General features: G+C 43.3%; 1 protein-coding gene across 2 annotated transcripts in view; it reads right to left on the reverse strand.

The window, feature by feature from the left end:
• Window positions 1-3,484: 3,484 nt before the first annotated feature.
• The window catches only part of STK4 (serine/threonine kinase 4), a 46,506-nt gene continuing 29,818 nt past the window's right edge, over window positions 3,485-20,172 (reverse strand). The window contains exon 12 of one of the 2 annotated variants that reach the window (XM_032126816.1): window positions 3,485-6,599. In XM_032126816.1, the coding sequence (XP_031982707.1) occupies window positions 6,441-6,599 (159 nt within the window). In that variant the 3' untranslated portion in view covers window positions 3,485-6,440. The remainder of the gene's footprint in view (window positions 6,600-20,172) is intronic. The other variant, XM_032126817.1, reaches the window with a different exon arrangement.

Below are 20,172 nucleotides of genomic sequence, written 5' to 3' on the forward strand. Positions count from 1 at the left end.
GTTTCTGTTTCATGGCAGTTGGATGTGCTCGTGCAGCCCATGGGCTGAGCCAGGGCCAGGTCGAGGTGAGCAGGAGCAGCTGAGCTGCTCCCACAGCTCTGCAGGTTCCCATCAGCCAGCTCCAGCACCACCTTGGAGCACAGCACAGCTCCCACCTCACCCCTGCTCTGGATGGTGTGCTGACAGCCGGTCCTCGTGCCTGGACCCCTGCTGTCATCCTGGCTGGAGCAGTTTGGATAACATACCTTTCTGAGGCTCAAAGGGCAAGGCATTCACAGGGTATGAGGGAAGAGGTTGGAGCTGGTGGGCTCTGGGAAAAGCCACACAGGGAGCCAGGCATCGCAGCTGGGAGTGAGGGAATCCTGATGTGGCCTCTCTGATACTCTGACATGAGAGGGGTGTCTCTAGGCTGTTGCTCTGCAGGGGCTGGCTGGGGAGGGCAGGACCATTGCTGGGTGTGGTAGGAGTCAGGGATAAAACAGAGTTTAATCTTTATTCCTTTGAGAGCTTTTCCACTAAAATATTAAAAATCCACATGCTGCTGATCATTCCAAGGCAAAAGCTCCCCTACCCTGGGGGCTAAAAGCAAGGCAGGATCTCCTGTGAGCCCCTCTGCCACATCGCAAAGGCACATCGGAGGGGGCTGGTGCACGAGAGCTCCAAGCTCGGGTTTGGGGAAGCCACGAAAGATCTTTTCTTTTTTAGCCTCCGCTCCCTGTGAAGACATTAGGATTTGTATGGCTCTGAGTAACTGCACTAGGAAAATCCTCCCACTGCTGTGCAGGCAGATCTCGCAGAGCTCGAGCTGTGCAGAGCAGGGAAGAGCCGGGTGCAGGAAGGTGCCCAGCAGCAGAGTGGGTGAGCACAGCCCACGCTCCCCAGTGAGACACGGCTGTGCAGCACCGGGCTGCCAGGACAGGCCTGGCTTACTATTTCTAAGGCAAGTAGGAAACTTATGTTCTTTTGCTAATCCCTAATCAGTTTTCCTGAGTGGCTGCATTTTCATTTGATACAGTGGGTAAATCAATTACACACTTTATCAGGTTATTCCTACAAAGCTGCTTTCCACATTCAGAAAATGATTGACTAAAGCATGACTCTCTTGCCTCCAGGGAACGGTGATTAAGGAGTGACCTTATTAAGCAATTTAACGCAGCTGAGAATTAGACAACTCTGCTCAAAGAGACAAAGTAAACTTCATTACCTTTGTTTAAAACTTCTTTTCCTTTGCCAACTTTCAGATCCATGACTACCCTGAGCACGGTCTGTGCACTCAGCTGGTAATTAGAAAATCAGGAGATTTGAAAGGGTTTCATCTCTAGGAAGGAAAGACGACTCACTGGCAGTGTTTTTGGGATCTCTCCTGCTCACAGATTCCTACAGCCCTGCTGACCTCAGCAAAAACCAGATCTCACTGCTTGAGCACACTGCTTGACATGTTCAGTGTTACTTCATTTACTGAATTATGTAAGGAGATCAGTGAAGACAAACAGTGCAGCAGTTCCATTTTTTTCTTTTTTTTAATACAAAATAATGCTAGACCACTTTTGCCTTGTAGTGAGACAGCCCCAGCGTTTGCATATACCTATGGTTCACTTTAGCCTTATCTGAACGCAGGCTGTTAACTTAGTTGTAGGGAACACACAAAATCGAGACTTCCATTCTAACCATCTGAGGAATCCAAATGAGCAGCCTTGAAGGCATGGAATTAAATTAACCAAATATGCCTAGATAGGTCCCACAGTTTCACAGAATAAAAACCACAGGTCAGGGGTGCAGGGAGGCACAGCACCAGCAATGCATGTTCACATCCAGACCTCGAGTCTGGCGAGAACAGCGGAGTGGGAAAAACTGCCCCAGGTTTCTTTCAAGATCTTGCTCTCTGTGGTGAAGGAGTGACTATCCAGAGCTTGGAATTTCTTGGGCTGAGGAAAATCCACCCTACAGCTCAGTTGTCTGCCGACTCTGCACAGACAGGTCCGCAAGAAGCTGCTGTGACCACTCAGCATGGGACTCAGGGACTCAGGGCTCCCTCCATGTCCAGCACTGTATTGATTTGGACAGCAACAACCTAGAGGGGAGCAGGACAGTCCTTCATAGATGGAATTGAATTGTTTAAAGTTTTTAAAACAAATTGGCTTTCTTCCTGGGCTCTTAAATTAAAGGGCAATTAACTTTCAGTCTGGAAAGAGCTGATGGGTATTTCCTGGTTTGACTCTTCAAAATTTTGCAGAGTGATTAGTGAAGTGAAAAATTGTCAGCTCTTGAGGCAGGGCTGTCAGCCAACGCTCAAAGCATCTACCCAAGCTCAGACTCTTCTGGCCTGTGGAGAGCAGGAAATGGTACAAAAATGAGGGTATAGGAAATGAATAGCTGGGCAAAAAGGACACTGGCACAGCAGCCCCTGTACCTTAGTGCTAATAATTATTAAAAACTGCTGGTGCTATGGGCTTAGTGGACAGCTGATTTTTTCCCTTATGGGGGAGAAAACCCAAGGCTATAAACATCAGTCTCAGCTCAGGGGTACCTGTTGTTGGGTTTGTTAGTCCACATGCAGGAGTCTGTGCAGCAGGTGCAGAGCTGCCAGCACAGAGGGAGTGCACACAAACTCTTCCTGGTACGGCTGCACAACCCTCCCTCCCTTTGTGCTGGGGCTCCACAATATCCTGAGAATGTTGCTGAGAATATGTGAGAGCTCCAGGCTCTCCCAGTTACTAGAAAAGCCGGCAGCCTCCCTCCCTTTGATTTCCATGCTCCTTCCCAACATTTAAAAGCTCAGATCTATTTTGTTTCTTCCGGAATTGCTAACCAAAGCTGACTCCTGAATGAATTCTGTCTCTGCTCCAGTTAGTCATCCCTCCAGGACAGATTTAGTAACTGCTCAGGGAAACCACATCGAAGCCAACAGTTCACCATTGGAAGGCAGCACCCACTCACTGTCAGCTTCATCTTTTTCTGAGCTAGAAAGCTCAAAGTGCAGCAAGTGAGCCAGAATTAGGAATGAGCCTCTAGCCTCACCTGTTGTGTAGGAAGGTGGATAAATTGATACGTACCTAGCCCCAAACCTGCCTGCAGGCTCAGGGAAGTTTCTGCAGAGACAGCAAAGACCTACACAGCAGAGCTCAGCATCCCCATCTGCCAAAGCACCCCGTGGGGCAAACATCCCTCCTGCAGGACTGGAGCTCCAGGCAGGACTGCCCGTGCTCCTCACTGTTGGAGCTGCCTGAGCATCACCTCCTGAACCCCCCCAGAGCTGCCAGCACATGGAGCTGCCCCTCTCAAGCAATTTCACCCCGAGCTGCAGAATTAGTAACGTTTTAAAATGTGTCTGACATGTTCACTGCCTGTGTTCCTGAGAGCTTGTACTCCCCTCCAGAACGTTGCATAACATTGGCTGATTAGAGGTGCACCATGTTAAAACTCGTCCTGATAAACAACACCACCCCAAAATATTTTAATGCATACATATGAGTCACGACACTGATGCTTTCAGGTAGGGACAGTTTATTTGCCCCTTTGAACAAATAAGGCAAGATATTTGAGAAAGATCAAACAAAATCTCCTGTATCAAACTGAGAGGAATGCAATAAAAGTTACTGTTTCATACATATACAAACTAAAGACCAACACTATTATATACAAACAGCCAGATCTTACAAAACAGCATTTCAAGTCAGCAGGTTTATGCAGTGTTGCTAATTTCTTTGTTACAAAAAAGTTTAAAGCCTACAAACTTCACATTTGTAAGTCTCACATGACTGACACCATCAGTGTCTCTGGGTTTTAGAAGCAAAGAGAATGGTTTGTCCAGAACCCTTTCCACAATGCAGATGAACCCAAGGAGCACATGAATGCAGCTTCAAAATTAAGCAAGATTTTTGCTTAAAACTTTGTCAAAAACGCCTTCCTTAGGTACCAGCCTTTGGTCTTAGCTTGGAGGACTTTGAGAAAATGAATAGGTACTGTGCTCCCAGACATTCTACAAAGGGACCAAAAAGGGACATATTTTTCTCTAACAAATTGAAAATCAGTGAAGGAGAAAATAATTCCTCTGCATTACAGCTCCAAGTGCAAGAAACATCATTAAGTCTCATCCACTGCAAGCATTTAAGAAAGGTTCAAAGACAGTTAAGCCATTGGACCAGTTTTAGTTATTTTGGTTCGTTTTGCTATATTTTAAGGACAATCACGTCAGCAAGCAGAGTATTTCAAGAGTGCTTACATTCAGTTACAGCAGTCACAGGTTGCATATTCTGCAAATAGACACCACCCTGTGGTGTTTCACCTAAAAGCTGGGGTTTCTAATGCCCTCTGATCTCTGCAAAGTTACCTACCCAGTGCAGAGGAAAAACTCCTTCCAGCAGAACAGGCTTGACCCCCGCCCCACGCAGGCAGTGCACAATTTATCATGTCACAGATCTCTGTGTCTGTCACACCAGAGGTGCTGGGCCAGGTCCATCCAAGTGACTTATACAAGATCCAAAACTGACCAGAGAACTCCCTCCTAAACTGGGGGAATTTCCTTGATGCAAAGGATGCTCATAATAATTGCTCATCATAAAGACATGGTTAGGGCAAAGCCTATTGCACAGATTCCAGATGAGCACGGTATGAGCCCTGATGTTTCCCAGCACCTGAGGCTATCATACTGCTGGCTATCCCAGGATGTGCTCTTCCTGCAGCACCCTACATACACTGCTTACTGTCTCCCTTTCCCTTAGGGACAGCTGTGATCCCAGTGCATTATCAAACTGAGGCAAACTGATGCAAGGAGCCCTGCAGAGGGTAAGAATGGCTTGGTTCCTTTCACAGCTGTGGAGCAGAACTGTGAGCAGCAGCCAAGAGCCTGCTCCAGCGGGGAAACAAGACCCTACAGAAACATGAAACGAGTATGTCACCTCTGTAGCAGCATTGATTCAGGAGACACTGCTGTTTAATCATCTAGGTGATGTACCAAGGCCTAGTTCAGAAGCACGACGTGGAAACTGCTACCTCTATCAGAGCAAAGTAAAAATATATTGGTAGAAACACTTGCTCTGTCCAAACATTCCATCATATGCTAGGAACACCTAAAACTACACAGCTCTGCTGTTACTGCCCACGGGGCAGAGGTGTTGCTCAGTCTCTGCCCTGCAAACAGGCTTTGTTTTACTCTCCACTCTGATGTGAGCCGATTGCACCGTCCTCACAGCGATTGTACGTGCTTGGGGCATTGTGGCTGATTGGGTTGTGCTGGGCAGGGATGGCAGGGAAATTAAAAAAAACAACACAAGAGCATCCAGAGGAACTGGAAGAGACTGAACCTCTTCCAGCAGGACGTTGGTAATTGCCTTCTCATCCAGATCAACTCCGCCTATGCTCCACCACCATAAATGCACATCTTTGTTAATTCAACAGTCTTTACTTTTAGTTCAGCTCTCCTGATGTGCTAAACCTTGCAGAAATGCGAAGGATTGTGAAATCAAGTTTTTATTCAAGCATCTAAAGATGTAAATTTGAAATGAAGCCTATAAAATATTTCACAAGCTGTGGAGATTTTTAAGTCCTCTTAGACACAGCCGAAGTACCTAATTCCTGAGAGAGGTTCACACAACTTCCACCCATTCAAACGCTGTTTCCTTTTCCCAGCACTCCATTCTCAGCAGGGTCTCCCTGAAGGACATTTCCAAACAGACAGACAAAGGGGTATCAGATCACTGACTGGCTTTTGGTTTTAAGTGGGTGCAGATTTTAAATTACAGAATGCCATTTCTTATGGAGGCACAACATGCTTTATCTAGTCGGATAAATTCATAAAGTACACAAAACGAGGACAAAACTGAGGTCTTGAAGAAATCACACTTGCTTAAAGCACACAGTGTAAGGCATGGGGCTTATTACAGGCTTTTTAAAAACTGAGATTGAAGTTTCTTTCAAAAGGCTGGAACAGTTTGAACATGTTCTCACCTGCTCTCTTCAGTGACCTAAAACTTATCAGTACCTTAACAGCAGAAACAGTTAACAGCTTGAGATTGAATGCAGTTTGTGCATTCACAAAGAAAAACAAAAACAGAAAACCACAAACGAATCAGCTGTTACAGACAACAATCTGTATTAACTTAAACCAAAATGCACTCCTGAAAGTTCAGTTGAAAAGAGAGTGAGCCAACTTTCAATAGCCTATTTCTATCTGGTTCCTCTGGTTTAAAAACAATCCTCCTAAAAACAGTAACAGAACTCTTTTGGAATAACGTTTTAAATATATGTCTAACATTAAAACATACAATCAGGATTTTCCACGTAATGGCATTCCTGAGTTCACAAAGGTGCTATGGAAAAATAAACGAGCAGAAGTATTGCCCTCTATTTTGCTAGCATATTTCAATAGAAATCAATCTGTTCAGTAGTCATAAAAGCAAGGGGCTGATTGTTTGAGGATGGAAGAACATTCTACCCGTGGCTCAGAAGTTCTGCTGCCGCCGCTTCTTGGCTTCGATGGCATCGAGGATCGGCTGCCGCTTGGATTGGTACTTCTGGCGAATCTCCTCAATCTCCTGCTCCATCATGGGATCTAGGGCAGAGAGCCTCTTCTGAAGCTCATCCACGCTCCAAGTCTTCAGCTAGCAGGGAGACAAAAGAGGAACAGACACCGGCATCAGTGCAGCCACTGCCCAGACACCTGCAGGGATCCTGCTGCTCCTCTGACGGCCGGAGCGCATCTTCCAGGAGGGAAAGACACGCAGAGCTCTGCTCCAGGCTGCTGCTCTCAGTGAGAGTGGAGTGAGCCTCAGGATACTGCTTCTGCTCATTTCACAGGTACGTTACATGCTCTGGTTACTGGCAGTGTGAGCATACAACCAACCAGTGAAATGTTTCCCCCACAGAGTTGCTTTTTTAATGCTTCGTTTTGCAGGCTTAGGACAGAAATGCTGCATTGAGATGGAAGGAAAGCAAAGCTCTCTTCTCCTCCCCTTTCCTTGCAACTAAACCTCCTCATGCTAAATGACAAAAGGAGACAGAGGGAACAGGAAGAAAATCATATCACTGACAAAAGCTGCAGGTGAAAAAAAAAGGCAATTATGTACAATGAGGCTGAATCTCAATCATGGTGAGGAATTCAGACTCTGCTACACCAGAAATCCCAGAGCACAAATGCACACCAGGTCACTTTGGGTCAGCCTTGTACTGATAAAATATGCAAGTACAATTTGTATTTTCCTGTACACGTGAAGATGTCAGGCTCATCTGGACAAGCTCCCTCTCCCTGAATTCTCTCTCTGCCTGCCCTTTGTTTAACTGGCTCTCTTGTCCGTGCCAATTTTCTCAGAACTGGCACTGAAAAGTTTTGCTCTGTGATTACAGATGCCAAGTGTGGCCTGGGACAGTCTATAGGTGTCCAGAGCTACACCCTTTATGTAATGTTATTATAACCTGTGGAACAGACGGGATTTTAGTATAACATTAAAAATATGGACACTGGAAGTGCTTCAAATGTTTACTTAAGCACCAGTCCTTTTCCCATCCAAGACCAAGCAACCACAGGAGAGACTGTTTTACAGGCACTGCAGCAGGACAGAAATGACTGTGCAGCACCTGCTATCAGTGAGCACCTGCTGTGGATGCTAAGAATATACAAAATAATTTGGGTTTTTTTCTTGTGCAGAAGGAACTGTCAGATTTTTTTGCTTTCAACAAATATCATAATTAAGTGACTTATCTTTATTTTCATGCAAGTGGGGCTGTTTTAGTTTAGCTGTTAATTAGTCAGCTGTCATGGTTATTCTTCAAGCCATTTCTGAACCAAAACACGCAGTGAAATGTTTGCTGCTTACTATAAGGCAACAAATGAATGTTTAATGGTAGTTTGCATCACTCCTTAAAACTAAGATATGGAAACCTGATGCCTTTTCCTGAGGTGGAAGAGATACCAGTCCCTAAATCACAAAGTCACCTGCTACCTGATTTCTCACAATGTCTTTTGAAGTTCTTTAGCATATTCTGCTAAACAAGATCTTCCCTAGTTGCTGTTTCAGGATCACAAATCCATTTTAATAATCCAGGCACATGTAAAACAACCTTTCTGCCCAGGGTATAGAGTCTTTCAGCCTTTCCAATCAGGCAACTGTTCATTAGAAAGACAAAGCACTTCCTCCACAAATATGATTATTTATACACATTAATGCAACTTTAACAGACAGCAGTTTAAGTTGATGCATGGCACCAGTTCCCTTTTCACACTAATTTATTAAGGAGCAGTCTTAATTCCACTTCCTCACAGTCTAGGGAATTGAAAAGTCAAATAAAAATGAAAACCAGAAGAAAATATTAATACAAGGACTGAATACATACACTAAGCAGCTACAGCTCTCCCAGTGCTGGACTGCTTAAAGAGAGTATTGGAACAAATCTAAAACACCTTGCTCAAGGCTTAAGACAAGCATTAGATGTCAGAAATTGCCCTAGGGCTGCAATCTTCCATGGATGCCCTTTGAGCCTTCTCTGCCATCCTCCTCAAGTGCTGGGTGCTGCTTAGAGCCAGAAACAAAGTGCCTGAGCTGGCAGAGCAGATGTAGAGAGATGGTCTCTCCAGAACACGTGGCAGTAAGAGAACACTGCCCTACTGCTGTCCTTGAACAGGATGGAGCATCACGGGACATCCTTCGTGGACACCGACACACAAAGTCTCCCTGCAAAGCATAAGAACTGCTTGCCAAGGGACACAACAGCTTTGGCAATTCCCGGGACTGTGTTTGTCAGGACAGATGGTTGAACAGTATGGAAGATGCTGGAGCACAGCTAAGTCTGGAGTGGGCAGAGCCCACAGATTTATATTAATATGAATCAACTGGGAAGTGGGTTACCTGCGTGACGCAGGGCAAAGTGGCTGCTAAGGGAGCCTGATCACGGGTTAAACACGACGGGGATGGTGGGAGAAGGAAGGGAGGCAAGTCCATGTGGTGCAGGAATCTGGGAGCACAGGAACATCCTGTGTGCAGTGCTGTGTCAGTGAGGATGAACTATTCGCAGAGTTTTCCTCTGCTATAACGGCACCCTGGCTGTGAGTGCCACGCTACTCCTGGAAGAGGCAGAGAAGCCAAAGGGCAGCACTGGTGAAAGGTCCAGGAGGTGACTGCTCAGCCCAGGCGAGCTGATGGGAGACTGACAGGTCCTCAATGGCTAATGAGAGCCACGAGAGCCATGAAGAGCTGGGACACCCAGCCCTCTGTTCCTGCTGTGCCTCAGGCTGCGACAGCAAAAGCCCAGGGACCTGGCCTGGGCAATTACTCAGCCTGTCCTTCCACTCTCACACACATCTTTAGAAGGAAAAAAAAAACCCTGTTCCAAATGTGATGGCCTTCATTTCACTTTGCTGCCTGGCATTTCACTGTAAGCCAAAGGCACAGACAGACTTTCTCCCAGAAATGAAGTTTTAGACTCCAGTATATCTGTTTCTGCAGCGGTGCACTCCTGGGACACTGACATTATTCTCTTAGAGAAATGCCAGGAGCAAAATAAGACAAGAAAGACAAGGACAGCATCTCATGACAGACGGTTACTCGGGGTAAAGTCTCAGTGCTGAGCAGCTGCAATTAGAGCTGGTTTTAGCCAGCTCAGTCCCATTCCTCTCCTCACTTCTCAGCAATTCCTCTGCTCTGTCTCTGTAAAAGGTATCTATTTTTGTCCATGCTGATCAAATACCTAAGACAAACTTTTAAAGGAAGGAATCTCATTTCAAATGTAAAGCCAGATAAAAAATACTTGTTCTAAGGTTGGCCAAACAAATCCATCAAAATGGTGAGGAGGCAGCACAGTGAAACACTTCCAGCAAGCTTGTATGTTGAGAAAGCTAATTTTTAACCATTTGATTAACAGTTTTATTTTCACTTGAGATTTTGAAAACGATCTTAACTCTGTAAAAATGCCCAAGTGAAGACAAATGTCAGAGGTGGAAGCGTTCATCTGAAAACCTCTCACCCACAGCCGTGCTGTTTGTTTTCTTCAGACACCACTGACAGCAACATCTTGTTTTAATATGCTGATGATTTCCACTGTATAATTCACAAGGACATACATAATTATATCCTTTGGAAGGACATAACCTACAGCCTTTCTATGCCTACACAGTAGTGATGGACAAATCAGGAACAGATAATTTGAAATACAATTTCTTCCTCAAGGAGAAGATTTGTAAGCTATTCATGACATTCCTTTGTCAGCATTTCTGACAGATTTGCAGACAACTACCCCACTGAATAATGTTCAACTCAGCAAACTGCTTCTGAGTTGCAGTTCCTTCAAATCAGCATTTTAAAAACGGGGAAAAAAACCCCACTTGCACTTCTTACAGTCAGGTAAAGTGTCACAGCAACATGATATTCTGCTGAATGTAAATGAACCTAGGCAGCAAAAGGAGAATAAATATAAGCTCTCTGCAGACATATGAGATGCAGCCACAGGTTTGATATTCAAGGGCACCATGGTCTGAACGTTACACCTCTGCTGTTCTGCCCTAAGCAGGACACAGCCCAAAACCGTGCCACAGTATTTTTAAACAGACCATGCCAGATTTCTGTTTCTCATAAACCAAAAAAAATCTGTTGTAAAACACAAAGCCTAGAGAATTAACTCAGCCTCTGCCCTCACCAAAACCCCAAATGGTGAAAACTTTTTGAAATAGAAGCTGATGCAAATGATTTACCATAGGCCTCTTAGTACCCACAGCCCTCACACTGAGCAGCACCCATGCTGGTTTGCCTACAGAAAGGTCTGTAGCTTGACCAGTTTGGGACTTGGCACATTTTCTGGTCCCTCAACAGTCCTTGAGCAGCACAAGGTCACCACTGCCTGGACCAGCCTGCACTACTGACCTAAATATGGTCATCCAGTAACCCCCGAGTCACTTCAGCCATCATTCTTGCTCCTCTACCAAAAACACTGCCAGCAAAATGCCCTCGCTGCAGGAATTATGAGCATCAAACAGAAATGAGCTGTTTCCCAGCAGCTTTCACACATTTCTCCCCCAACAAAGAGTCTTGGCCAAGCTCTAGCTCACTGACTGCACAGGAATCAAAAAATATTATCTTGGGGCCAGTGGAAAACATGTTCCTCCTGAAACTTTCTTTTTACTCACTGACACTGCATTTGATCCCTGCATTTAGCACAAAGCCTTTTCTTTGCATGTCTGCAACGTTTCAAGCTATCTAGGCTTTGCTTTTAAACACTGTCTTTGAAGTCTTGAGGCTTGTGCCAAACAGGAACCCTCCATCCCCTGGGTGGGGATGCAGTTTTTCTACCATCACTTTTCAAACATGCAGATGGACCCTGACTTCTGGAACAAAACTGGAATATGTATGAGACTGCTGAGAGATGAAGTTACTTTCCTCGTGGTGACAGCATTTGAACAGTTTTCTCAGAAGGAGGATATTTTCAAGTCTTGATACTACAGCCAATCCTACAACAAAATTAGGAAGTTGTTCTCTTCTTCCTTAGCCCTCTAGTCATTCCCCTCAACATAATTTCTGGGAGTTTGAACACTTGTCTTCCACATGCTCAGGGTATTTTCCCAATATCCTCCCACTGTTACCAACAGCCTGTGGCTTTCTTAGAAAGAAAACACCCAGCTGCAGCAATCGCTCTGCCTGCCTTTCACCCAGATATTCCAGGTGGCATTTACTGCTCAACATAACTTGATGTCAAACTTTTAAGTTTTATATAGCCTTTAGAAAAAACTGGCTTTAGCAATTATCACTTCATAAGGGGCAGTGGGAGTTTGAAGACTAAAATACAGAAGTAATAAAATTGCAGCTCCACGCTACACAGGGAAATAAATTCTTAGTAGAAAAGATATGAGCTAGATGGTGAACTAAGGAAAAAAACAAATTAATTGTCTATTTAGCACAGCTTTTATTGTTACAGCTTCCTTTTAAGCCTAGTTTTATGCTGCAATCTAACAGTTTCTTGACTGAATACCCAGTGGTCAAATCCCCCCAAGAATTAATCAATCGCATCAGCAGGGAGCGCAAACCCATCATTTATTTGTGTGTATTTAGACAGGCAAACTCTAAACGTGGCTTGAGAGGGGGTTATACTCAAATCAAGTTACCCAAGCTATGCTAAACATTAAATGCCAAACAGGAATTTGCTGTTAGAGATAATGAAAAGTATCACCACGGTAATAGAGTAGCAACAGTCTACTTTGGAAAAACAAAACCAGAACAACCAACTGGGACCTCAATTGTGTGGAAGCCCCTCAAGGGAGGCTGCTGATGATCACACTCGACAGCAGAAGTAGCTACATATCAGAGACAAGTATAAAACAATTCCTACAAGCAGTCAATTAAGTGTTCAGGTGTCCTTTGGGAAGGGAGGCTCTTCACCGAAGAGAATAATTAAACTCCTGCTTCACTTGACCTAGGCTATCACCAAGGCTATCATGATGCTTCCCCTGCTGATAAAACCAGGGCACACTCACACTTCCTTCTCCAGAACCCTGCAGATCAATTTGATGTGTATCCACCTCAACTCCTGAACTTTTCTTCTGTCACCTCCTCAAACGGAGTTTTATTTTTGGGAGGAGCTCTCCCATCGGATGCCACTTGTTGTGGCTGTTTGTAGCAACCACCCTGGGGCAGAGCTCAGCCTGCAGCACGCTGAGTGCAGTGTGCTACAGAGAGCACGAGCCAGGGATTCAAGGATTCATGAATGTGAGCTCTGATGAGTGTAAAAGCTGAGATTACCCTGGAATTAGCTTTCTGTAACTTGAAAGACTGGTTAAACAAGGTATCAATTAAATGCTCATATGAAATATACTCTGAGGACAAAGATTACTCAAAGGTACTGTGCACTTTTTTTAAAACCTGAAAAAAACCCGTCCTCAATTTCTCTGGCCAAAATCAAATGTAGAAGGTAATTTCTCACGCTAAGCAGTGCTCCAGACTTTAGATCTTGAAGATGGTGATATAAATTGGTGTTGGAATAGCATGCCATTTTTTCTCATAGCATTTTTCCTCAAATGCTGCCTCAATACCACTTGGCATACTTTCAATCACTACTCTAAAAATTAAGTGCCTTGTTCTCATTTACGTTTCCAGCACAAGGAGGCCTTGATGTAATGTATGAGCAGGCATTAACTATTTATTCACTTAGAGTTGTCAAATGCAAAGGGCACAAGGACCTACTGGCACTTTCTGATGATTTCTCCTCATCCATCAGGTCCCTACAACTTCACAGATCTGTCAAGCAGCCATGCTACAGAGGGGCTGCAGTAAATCAGAACAGCCCTTGTGCCTACACAAGCACTAATTATCTTGATTTCCCTCCCTTTAGCATCAGCACGTCAGTGAAGTTTCTCACTGTTATGAAAGCAGCGAATGAAATGCACTCATTGCGGGATTTCATGCAAGATTAAAAATACAGATATTAATCTTTCAAAAGATTTGAAAAAGAAGTCTCAGCAGCACAAGCTTCTGCTTTTAACGCACCTTAATTATTTAGGCAATGTACTGGCAAAACACATCATGGGCTGCAGCATCCAGCACCAGCCAAAACAGCACTGCAGCTACAACTTCCCAAACAGGAGCTGTGATCAGTGCACATCTGGAGACTGGTCTCAGGCCACCTCACCTGAATAGCAGATGGCTTTCCACAAAGAAACAACATTTTCAATGAGATCATCATACGACCTAGAGGTCAAGTCAGCTTAAGCCAGTTAAATATATTCACATAAATGCAATCACAGCACCACTTTTGTGGAAGAAAAGATGGACACTACCACACACTCAGCTTTTGATCCCCAGCTGAACTGGGAAAGTGTACCTTGATAGAGAGTTGCAACAGAGGTCGGGACCCAGGACTCTCAAGTGAAGTATTTGGGATGGCTCTACCTCACTTACACAGCTGTGGAGTGTTATGGTTACTGAAAGTGAAGCACCCTATTGTTATGATGCCAGGAAGGATTCCAGTTAATTTTCCATGTAGCTCTGCTTACTTGACTAAAATAAAGGTTCACATACAGCAGACCATGGTATCTGTACTATCCCTTCAGAATTTTGGAGGGCCATGTGTGCCATCCTTCTCCCTGCCTGACACACTGGTATTACTGCAGGCCTGGGCCCTAGGGTGTATCACCATGTCTTGCAGCCATAGGGAGGAGGAGGAGAGAAGATCCAGCAGGCAGGAACTGTGCAGCAAAATTGGTTTATTTAATTATTTTACAAACTCTTTTATAGACTTTTTTCTTCTTAGTCTAGTTGGACAAGGATCAGCCACCTCTTGGGGTGATTGGCTAAAACCCTAAAACATCCATTGTCAAAATATTTTTCTACTGTACCATAAACAAGACTTTTCAAGGTTGCAGGTGGCTTGGTTGTTTACATAACTCTGCTACCTCTTCTGTGAGAGAGAAAAGTCTCTCACGGACTTAGAAAATAGCAAGAAAATCCATGCTAGCAGCAGTTTTTGTATCTACACACTGGGAAGATCATGTCTAAACTGGAAACTGCATCTGCAGGAAGGACAGCTGCCAAGACCTCTCTCTCCAGCCTGGCATCCCTGCTGCCTCAGCAAGGCTTCTCCCATGCAGGGCACAGGAGCACAGCTCCTCAGGAAGCTGCCCCTCTGTTCCAGCCTGGCTTCACTGCTGGAGTCTCACCAGCAGCTGCTGAGGCCACTGCTCTTCTCTAGCAAGAACTGCCACAGCTTTGCTACTCTGCTCTCTCTTATTTCCTTCTTATCTCTCTTATCTCTTACCCGCATGTAGTTACACCCATGGTGTTCGATCCTGCTGGTTCAGCAAGGACCTTTCTCAATCACACCTTGAGTAGCCCATTCCTGTGGCTGCTCTGGAGGAGACACACATGCTCTGGACCCAGAGCTGCTCCTCACCAGCTCAGAGATACCTCTGCCTTCCCACCCTCTCCACAGTTTGGAAGTTTTCCCCTATTCCTCGAAAGTCTTTAGGAACCAGAGAGCAGCTTTGCTGTTGGCAAGGTATCAGAAAATCCCCCATTTCAGAGGATTACAGCAAAACATCCCACTCTGCCTGGCATACCCAGGACAGAATTACAGAGAGCAGGGACTGCAGAACTGTGGGAACACCAACAGCCTGGATCAACACTGGCATCCCTGGGCTGCTCTTGGTCAAGAACTGCACTTCACTAATCCCTACTGTAATCCTCACAAGGCTCAGGAACGTTTTGGTGTCACAGCCAGCACAACCATAGACTCTCTGCAAGCTGTTATTACCTTCAGCATTGTACTGAAGTATTAAGGAAGAAAACCCATCCAAAGGTCTACTCATTGATATGAGTGCTGAGTGGTCATTAAAAAAACAAAGCTTTTTTTAAAAAGAGCAATTCATTTTAATCTTCTAAGCTCCAAGATTAATTTTCCTTTTTTAGCCATAGTGTCAATTATGAGTATGAATAGCCCCATTCACTTCCAAAATCATCCCAAGTACTGTACACACTTAATCTAAACAAAGGGAATGACAAATTGTGTCAGTTTATTTTGCAGCACTGAACTTCAGGAAGTCCAAACCTTGAAATCCTTTAGAAACTTAGAAAGTGGATGACTAATCCTATAACCACAAAGACAAGTTATCTCACTGTTGTTATTTTTCAGTAACTGAATTATAAACCAAGCTAAAAGGTCAGCCTGTCTGGACAAGCAAGTTAAAAAAAAAAAAAAAAAAGTGCAAAAAGGAGTACCATTTGCTTTTAAAAAGCACTTGCTTGCCAGAGGTTTGATTAAATAAAAACAGCGGGGTTTTTTTCCTTCTCTAAGTGACTATGATTTAATTTTCTTAAGTAAGAGTACAAAAATACCTCTGAACATGCTAAAATAAATCATGTCATTAGGCCATGAGGATCTGGCTAGCTGCACAACTCAACTATAAAGTACAGAGCTGACCAACACGGGGTCTTTCTCTTTTTTTTAAGAAGAGCAATCTGAAAGAAAATGCTGTTTCCTTTAAACCAAATAAATTTTTTTACAAATCTGAAAGGTTTAACTAAGTTTTTCTAGGAAGGGTACATATATCCATAAAGGAGCTTCCTTCCAATCCCAGGTACCCTTCACTTCCCTCTCCCTTGCTCCTAAGGGCTCTATTTGCTGAAGGATTAACAATTAATTTCTTTATTCAGGATCACTTTTGCTGAATAAAGCAGAACAACTGAAGAAGTTAAGAACACCTGAACTCCGAGTGATTCATTCATACAACATTGCTCAGTATGAAACACAAATGGAACAGAAGTGGTAACCAATTAATTAACACTACATCAGTACTTGAATACAGACTTCATTAATGATGGGGAGTAAGAAGCATCATAACATATCTGAAGACTTCACACACTCCAATCTGCAAGGCACAGTGAAGGCTTAAAACACAGTTTCAGTTTCAAAGACTTAAGACTACATCATCCATGGCAAGGAGCCATTATAGGTTTTAAATAACTTGGGCCTATTTATCTTAACACGTAAGAGCATTAAACTTTATTCAACAACATTTTTGAGTCCTAGTCTCCCACTTTTATTTCCAGCTCCAGGAGAGCTGTTGAAAGGGGTTTGTTTCCAGGAAGACCCCACCTTGTCTCGTGAGTGAGGCTTATTGCAAAACCTTGGTCTGATGCTCCTCTGGCTCCCCTCTTTAACTGAGGGAAAGGAGGAAACAGCTGCAGCTTGAAGGCAAAGAAGACAAGAAAGAGAATTAAACGCTTTCTGAGGAAAGACTGAATTACAGAGATTTCCAGAACATTCCAAAAAATGAATAGCTGCATGTCCATGCAGTTGTCTTTAAAACCAGGGCATGTGTTTAGTATTTAAGAGGAAATATTTTTTGGGCCAGTCCCCAAGTGAACCATCTCCACAAAATCCATCTCAAATGAACCTGCACAATTCACTATGAAAGGTTTCCCCAGTTGTTCACTATTCCTTGGGTATCATTTATAATGATCCTGGCACAATGGCAGGACACAAAACAAGAAGGAATTAAACACTTAATTCTGAATAATATTCCTTTCAGACTGTATCAGTCTATATGTATAAAGCTGCTCTTTGTCCCTCTTCCTGAAGGTCAAAGCCTTTGATTATGAATCATTAAAACGGTTTGGGTTAGAAGGGACCTTAAAGATCATCCCAGTCCCACCCCTGCCATGGGCAGTACAACCTTCCACTATCCCAGGGTGCTCCAAGCCCTGCCCAACTGGCCTTGGACACTTCCAAGGATCCAGTGGCAGCCACAGCTTCTCTGGGCACCCTGTGCCAGGGCCTCAGCACCCTCCCAGGGAAGGATTTCACCCCAATATCTGATCTAAGATACTCTAAAGTTACACCACACCAGTTACACTGGCAATAAGCAACACCTCGATGTTTCTGCAGGTTTCAAAGTAATACAAGAAGAGGCTGCACAAGGTCAAATGCACCAGGTCCAGCAGTCAGAGCTGAGATAACTTTGCTTCTCTCACAGTTCAATTTCAGGCACTTGTCCAGATGAGATCCTGCCCACTGGAAAGTGTTCACAGAGGCCTGATGGAGGCTTCATCCCCCAGCTTTTCCAGATGGTCCAGACTCCATTTCCAAGAGTCAATCCAGGGCAGCTTATAGCAGACTCTCCAAGCAAGTCTCCAAAAGGAGCCCTTTTTGCTACAGATGAGAAAAACCTGGACAAGCTTGTCCTTTTTAAGCTACATTACCCTTTACAAACATTTTGTACTGACAGATGAGCTGGAAGAAGATTTCAGAAGCATTTCAATAGATCTTGTTTCAGCAGCAGGTGTTCTTTCTTTAAGGGAAATGCTGTGCCAAGAACACATCCAGCCCTGAAAACAAATCTCAAGGCACAACAAGGCTTCAAAACAGGTCTTCTAAAGAATCCAGTGTGCTCAGAGAGTATTTTTCCACCATCACACCTTCAATTACTATTACCTCTCCCCTTTCTCCCAAGCAGAAATGCATGTTACAGCCTGACTTTGCATGTCAGCAGCAGTGGAACAAACCCAGTAATCACAGACCTAGGATGAAGTTCTGGTAGTTACTTAGTTCATCTGCAAAACTTTCAGTCAATGTCTTAGCAGATTAAATCTACAGTCCAGGATGTTGAATTTACAAGTCTGAGTACTCTGATATGAAGTCCGATTTCAGGTTACATTATTTCAGTCTCCATTAAGGGCTATGACCTAAGCAATTCAACACAAACTACAGCAACTCATTTACTTCCCACTCCACTGCAAGTTTCATCTAAAAGCCTCATGTCACAGGAAGGCCTGCTCTATACAAAAATATAGCAAAAATGAAAATTTGACAGCAAGTTGTGGCAGTAAGTGCTTTGCAATCAATGTCAGTTTGCACCAAAGTGAAAGCAGGTGGTGAGCAATGACCCTGTTACCAAATGGAAGAGAGCAGGAATCTATTCTCTTCCCCAGCAGATATGAGAGTCACATCTCTGAAGAACCTTTTTCAATTTTAAATATTGCTAACGAATTTTAAAACCAAATGCGGTATATTCTTTATGTTGTTGTTGTTTGTTGTTATAAAGGGAATTTGGAAAGGTTTATAAAACTACATACACAGAACTTGCTGTGAATCACATTGGTGGCTTGACACGGCCACGAATCCGAATGAGGTTTGCAGTGAGGTTCAGAGTGTCTTTCTTCCTCATGCAAATGTTACAGAAGATTCAAGACCACTTAACAAACAATAAAAGAGAGAAGCAAGCTGCTCCTGGGCTTTATTTTTAAAAAGATTGTTTTGACTACAAGGTGACGAGAATGAACCATTTGTCCCTTAATAAAGATGTCACAAGTTAAAAGTATTTGCTGGGAAGAATGCACTAAATATGGTGGAAGGTAATGCTTAAAAGAGACATAAACAATTAACGAGTTTTTAAAAGTCTTGGCAGATGGCTGAAGAGAAAAAAAAAAAAAGGAAATCCATTCAAGGGATGTCAGTGTTATGAATCAAGACAGGTGACATTTAAAACCAATGAATAAAACATGACAAAAACCTGTCTCTATTTATAATTCATACTTCACAGTGGAACTACATCTAAGTAATACACGTGAAGATCCTCCTCAATAAGCAGGAGATAGCATGGAGGTACAATTCAGGTTTGAAAATGAATAGTTTGTCTCTCCTGGACTCCTGTTGTCAAAAACCAGTCCTTTTATTTGAGTTTATTTCACTCCCTCGCAAAAAAAAAAAAAAAAAAAAAAAAAAAAAAAAAAAAAAAATTAAAAAAATTTAAAAAAATAAAATTGTAGCCTTAATGCTCTCCCACAGAAAGAATCTTTATTTTAGATTCAACACAGAAGAAACAAGTATCTCAAGTTTTCTTGCTTCCCAACCAGGAATCTGCCCTGGTTCCATAGGGCCTAGAGAGAGATATCAATCAGCCATCCCAGATCTGGCTTTATCTCATCAAACTGATGAATGCCCTAGCAAATCAGTTCACTTTATGTTCAAAGTAAGACTATTGGAAGAAATCAGTGCCTGAGAAGTAATTTTTATTCCAGTCACCATGGGGAAAAAGGAGAGTTCATGATAGATGAAGGGAAGAAAACATTTGGACGGAGAAATCCCTGTAGATTCAGAGTGTTTAGTTTAGCCTTCGAAAAATGTTATTGAAAAAAGCTCTTCTTTAACCAAACTTTTTTCTTCTTGTACACAAAACTATACATATTCAAATTAATTTTTGAACAATCAATCTTCATTCATCGCACAAGGATCAGAAAAACTTGCTCTCTCAGAAAATAAAGAATGTAATCTAAGTTTCATAATAATTCAAGAGAAGTTGCAAGATTATTTAATTTTCAGTATGCCATTAAATGACCTACAAATGTGCACACTCAAATACAGCTTTTGTTTGCTCCTGTCCAAGCAGACAGACTTGAGTAACCAACTCAAATTACTCACTTGAGTAATTTGGCCAGGAAAAAGGAGGAACAGAAAGATTAGTGCAGAGGCCTGCAACCTGACACCTTTACCAAGCTGCTTAAAAGGCAGAAGTAAAAAGAAGATAAACCTAAGAGGATCATAGCAAAGTCAGGAAACACTATAAAATGATAAATTATACCAAAGTCCACATACTAGCAGCTTACCCAATATAATGCAAGTATTCCTGGCATCTGCCTTAACCCTGTAATCCTCAGCATGGCCTTCTTCCTACTGCTAGCGAAGACCCAAAGGCCAGTTCCAACA

The sequence above is a fragment of the Corvus moneduloides genome, chromosome 17 (genome assembly GCF_009650955.1).
Source record: "Corvus moneduloides isolate bCorMon1 chromosome 17, bCorMon1.pri, whole genome shotgun sequence".
NCBI lineage: Eukaryota > Metazoa > Chordata > Aves > Passeriformes > Corvidae > Corvus > Corvus moneduloides.